The sequence below is a fragment of the Alexandromys fortis genome, unplaced genomic scaffold (assembly GCF_014885135.2).
Source record: "Alexandromys fortis isolate MF-2015 unplaced genomic scaffold, M_Fortis_MF-2015_v1.1 scaffold_89, whole genome shotgun sequence".
Lineage (NCBI taxonomy): Eukaryota > Metazoa > Chordata > Mammalia > Rodentia > Cricetidae > Alexandromys > Alexandromys fortis.
The window spans coordinates 5,305,082-5,310,694 of record NW_026067973.1 but is presented as its reverse complement, the minus strand read 5'-3'; the positions used below and the strand labels follow the sequence as shown (position 1 = coordinate 5,310,694).

Sequence of the window (5,613 nt, the reverse complement as noted above, 5' to 3'; positions counted from 1 at the left end):
AAAAAAAAAGATTAGTTTCCCCTGTTTCTGTCATGAGCGATAGAACACTGACACTTAATATTGCCTTTGTATTAGACTTATTTGAAAAAATGAGAAAAAGATGTGTCCAGTGCCTACCCCATACAATTCAGAATCTTTAGGGGGCAAACCTTGGCCATGGTCATTTTGTCCTGATACACAGGACATGTGGCAGGAGGAGGTGAGAGCTGGAGGTCTTGTATCACACAATCCCAAGTTCTAGTGCAGTTTTGATTTTCACAGCCTGCCTTTTTCTTGGGTCCTTCTGAACATTCTTAACTACCTAATCTGTCTTCCTACTGGTAGAGTGAACAAGAGTTGTTCATCTCCCCTTTAAAGAGCTAGATGGTGGAGGTTTAAAGAGATGGAGAACTAGCAGGAGCCAGGGGATGTTCAGAGGTGGAGTATGGATTTTCATCCAGGCCTCCTGACTCCAGCTCCATCCTGCCTCCTCTGTAAAACCCACGAGCTCCAAGCTCTAATGGAATCAGTGACCCATGAAAGCCAATGCCCTCAAGTCTAGGCTGTTTCTGAAAACTGTGTCCAGGAGGCAGGGGGATACATAAGGTGACCTCTGACCAGATTATGGATTTTTTTTTCAATCCATCCCTTTATCTTGGCAGGCTCAGGTGACTCCTTGAAGTGGATCCTTCAACTCTCTGATGGCAAGAGCTAGGCCCCAAGTGATGAAGAGCTGCAAGTCTATGAGCACAAGATGACTCTCCTCTACTTCCTAGTGGGCCAGGGCAGTTTGGAGCAAGTGAAGCTGCTGCTGTCCCATAAAGTTGATGTGGACTGCCAGACGGCGTCTGTCTATACACCACCCCTCCTTGCCCACGATCAGCAGCCTGACCTCTGTGCCCTGCGCCTGGTACACGGTGCTAGTACCAACTTGGTAGATGAGGATGGCTAGGTCCCACTGCATTTTGAAGCCCAGAATAGGGATGACCATATTTCCCATATGCTCCTGAACCATGGGGTCCTGGTGGATGCTCAGGAACATGAGAGCTGGACTCCACTCAGCCTAGCTGCACAGAATAACTTTGAGAATGTTGCATAGCTTCTGGTCTCCTGACAGGCAGGTTTCAACCCACAGGAGGTTTAGGGTAAGACGCCCATCCATGTGTCTGCCTGCTTTGGCTATATTGATCTGGTCAAGCTGCTGATAAGACATGGGCTGAGATGGATGCTCAGCAGAGAAACCTGAGGACACCCCTGCACCTTTCAGGGGCGAAGGGGAAAATGAGAGCCATCCAACACCTGCTAAAAGGTGGGGAATTTCCTGATGCCCTTGACCATGGTGGTTACAGCCCATTGCACATGGCTGTAACCAAGTGTAAGCAACTTATCTTCGAGATGCTTCTCAGATATGGGGCCAGCCTGGAGCTACCCACGCAACAGGAAGGGACACCCGTAAGCCTAGCAACTTACAAGGGTCACATGGAGATCATCCATCTGCTGGACAAGAGCCATGCAGACCTAGATGCTCTTGGAAGAACGCATGGGACTCCCCTGCACATGACTGCCTTCCATGGAGAGGAGGTGGTGGTGGTGTCGCTGCTTCAGGGTGGGGCCAACCCCAATGCTGCTGATCAGTCTGGACTCCTCTCCACATGACAGGGCAGAAGGGGGCCTTCCTGGTCATCATCCACCTTCTGGAACATGGTGCTGATGTCCACGCCTGCAACAAGGTGGACTGGACAGCTGCCCACTTGGCTGCTCTCCAGGGCAACATAACCATCCTTCAAGTTCTGGTCAAGGCTAATACCCAACTGTACATCAAGGATGGTGTTGGCTGCACACCTCTGCAGATGACCCTCTGCAGCCAAAAACAGGGCATAGTGACCTTCCTGGAGGGCAAGGAACCTTCACTAGCCATTCTGGGAGTTTCTGAGCCTGGATCTTAGACAGAAGTTTAGCTGTAACAGGGCCTCTGTGCATGGAAGGAAAAAGGCTATGGAAAGTGAAAGTGGCTTTGGAGAGGCCATTTCCCACCTGCCCATTTGACCTTGAGAGGAACCAGTCTCCTAGGTGACAAAAAGGGGAGAGAGTCCAGTGAGGTTGTTCTGGTGAGCTGGGAAAGCTACAGACTGCCTGGAAAACTGATTTTAGCTACTCTCCAAGTAGTTTCCAGTCAAACCTCATTCTTCCTTCTTTTCAAATGAGCTCTTGTGTCCATGATAAACTTCCTCTCCAGCCTCAAGACTCTACCATGTTTTGTTGCTTGCCTCTGAGTAATGGAGCCCTTGCATCCCAAGAAACCACCCCCAAATAAAGACCTAGAGATAAGGATAGAGGGCTCCTCTCAGCTCCAATTTTGCATTTTAGGTTCTTCACCTTAGACTGGGGCAGGAGAATCAGATGCCTGCTTTACGTAGGGAGCATGCACTTGGAGCTCAGAGGACATGTCTACTCACTGGCAGGCTCCTGCCACTGTGGTGACCATAGCTTCTGGTGGCACTGGTCTCAGTCTCTGGTATTCTATATCTTGGAAGTGATTTTTAAAAATGTGCCCAAACTGTACATATATGCTCATCTATGGGACGCCAATTTCCTGTCTCCAACCCCATGTTTCTCTGTGCCCATTTATATGGTCAGGTTTCAAACCCCATAGTGAATAAAGCTGATGACCTCATTCTCCTAATTAGATATGGACCAGCTGGGTACCCATGGGATCCGGTGGAGTTGTTGTGGTGTGTGTTTTTGTCTGTCTGTGTAGTGTAGTGTTGTGTGTGTTGTATGTGTGCATAATATATGTGTGTGAGCTTACAAGGGAGGAGAGAGAGGGAAACGGAGGGGAGCTGGGTGACTATGTGTACATGCATAGGTGATTTGTCTGGTGTGGACATTGTGCATATATGATACTTGTGTGTGTTTATGTGAAAAGAGGTAGAGCAGCGAAGAGAAACTGCAGATGTATGCATAATGCATGTATACATAGAGAAAGCATCTGTGAATCTATATAAGGGATTAGGCAGGGTATCCAATAGGCGATGGAGGGATAAAAGTGTAATACTTGCATGTGTTTATAATTTGTGTGTAAATACGTGCAAGGGAAGAGGCAGGGCAGCTGAGAGGGAGTTGGTGGTGCAAGGGGGTTATGTGGACTTGGAGTGGAGCTACAGGATCTTTCTTCCTTATCAGCTGCTCAGAGAAGTACTTCCTGTGAACAAATATAGGCTACCCATCCATTGGTCTACCCACCAGTTGTGGGCAGGCTGGGGAAGGGCCAAGGCTGCTAGTATTCACTGTGTGTGTTGGTAGGTCTGGTTCAGTGGTAAGTGGGTCAGTGGCTGTTAGAAGGGTATGAGGTGGGCAGGTTCTCCCCTCTGCCTCATCCCCCCACCCCATCGTCATGCTGGCGTCATCATGGGGTGAAAGATGAGGCAAGGGAGACTTGCTACCCTATGTGGCATTCTGCCTAGGGCTTGAGTTCATTTTGGCAGCCTCACTTTTTGTCCTGGAGTTTCTAGACCAGTTCCAGCTGGGCTCTGAACAGTTTAGGGACAACCAATGGTAAGCCTGGGGGTCAGCGCTTGGCTGGGTTGTGTCCTCAAGAAATAACTATCAAGCTAGACTACACATCAAAATATCCTGATGAGGGATTCTTCAAATATATATGCAACCAGTTAAACCACAGTCAGATCCTGGTGTGACTGAGCAACTTGACTCTGAATGTGGAGCAGCCAGGGCTTAGGGTGACCACCAGGGGGCATACCCAAGGCTTTCTCTGAGCTTTTCTCAACAGAACCATGCCCATGGCACAGGGGAGGTAGGAAGTCTTCCCCTGAAAAGTAGTAAAAACTCCTGGGCTCTGGGACTATTCAACAAATTGTTTATCCCTATTCTATGCCTGCTGCAATTAAGAAAATACCCCTAGTTTTGTCTCCTAAAACAATCAGCAGGAGGAAGGGGAGGGTCAGGTCTGTATGTTCCTCTTGAATCCTAGAATACTGATATGGCTCCGAGTCTAGGATTCTAGAAGAGCCAGAAGAGATGCAAGGTCTGCATATTTATATCTGGGTGGGTCAGGGCAGCATATGTGAATGGTAATGATGGAGCCATAGGACAAGATGGTGCCAGGCTTTTCACAGAAGAAAGGGTGTGAGGATAACCTAGAAGAAAGGTGTTGGGGAAAATGCTTTGGCATGCATTATCCAGTATATGACAAAGGTGTCCTAGAAGTGTGGTCAGGACTGTGCCTGTAAATCCCTTTGTCTCTGATAATCCTGACTTTGCATGGAGGTTCTTAGATCCCTGCTTCTTTGAATCAATTCCTCTCAAAGCTAATAGTGATGATAGATTGGGCTCAGTTTGCTGTCTGCTGTATTCATGAGTTGCCTTAGTCAGACACATACACCTTGAGCTTCATTTGGACACACCTGCCTTTTCAGTTGTGTAGGGATATCTTTAATTGGGTTTTAAGGGGGCAGTCCTTGAAATCGCTGGAAGTGGATCTCTAGTAGATTTCCACTGTGTTCAAAGTGCCTAAGGACAGGAGTCCTAAAAATCGGGCCCTGATATCCTACTGGACACCTCCACATGGGGGTTCTAGAGAACCCTTAAACTCAAATCAGCCTTAAGTGAACATTCCCTTCCCATCCACAAACCCACTCCTCACTCTTTGTCCATATCTTAGTTGAAGATCCCCAAACTCCAAATGTAGGGCTGGTATTTCTAACAGAACTGTAAGGGAGGGAAGAAATCAGTGGGATCTACCTTATTTAGTAGGGTACCACTAACTACTTGTAGGAGTAAGTCCTTGAGATATGGTGAGTGTAAATGAGAGAGCAAGCTTTTATTACCATTAAACTTAAGTAGCCATGTATTCATAGACTGGATAGAACCAGTCTATGAGCTCTCCTTTTTCACCCCTTTCCAGCAGTTTCCAACCTAGGCATTGGGTTGGTCAGAAAGAGCCTCCTGAAAGATGTAAATGTTGGAGACAACATGGATAGAGCTTAGAAGGGCCAGAGGTTAGGCCTGGTATAGGCGGAGGTACCCCATAAGCTCCAGAATGTGGGAGGGACAGATTTATTTCTACAGGCAAATAATGGGATGTATTCACAGCAGGTGAGACTCTGATGTCTACCTTGGGTCTCGCATGCAAGAGGATGTGGAAAACTCCCATCTCTTTCCAAGTAAAGGGTAGATAGACAGAGCCTGAATTTTCAGTGCAATCTGAAGACCCCTGGGAGCTGTGTGCTATTGGGGAAGCTGGGTGCTGTGGTAGAAAACTGGGATTCTAGGCTATGACAGAGGATTTAGAGCTGGCCAGACAAACCTGGGCTAGAGTCTTCATTTTACACTTTATTAGTGGTAGACTTTTCCTTGACATCACCACCAAACAGGGAGGCCTGTAGATGCTCCAGCTCCAGTGTGTAGAATTTTTTGATGTGCGGATGCTGTTGGATCACACACGGCCCCAGCATGCATCAGCACTTACCTTCACTCTGTTCCTCTTCTGTCTTCCAACTCTTGTCCTCTCTCATCAACATCATCCCACTTACCTGCTCTTTCTTTACCAGGTACAGAGGCGAATTCCTTTCCTATTCTAAACCTCTGCTTGGGTGACTTCTTGTCCTTTGAAGAGTC

The 5,613-nt window shown here is 47.7% G+C and overlaps 1 protein-coding gene across 1 annotated transcript in view; it reads left to right on the top strand.

The window, feature by feature from the left end:
* Ankk1 (ankyrin repeat and kinase domain containing 1) overlaps window positions 1-1,925 on the top strand; it is a 16,068-nt gene extending 14,143 nt beyond the window's left edge. Inside the window, 3 exon segments of the mRNA XM_050156208.1 lie at window positions 642-1,193; window positions 1,196-1,612; window positions 1,615-1,925. Coding sequence (XP_050012165.1) covers window positions 642-1,193; window positions 1,196-1,612; window positions 1,615-1,925 — 1,280 coding nt within the window.
* Window positions 1,926-5,613: the final 3,688 nt, after the last annotated feature.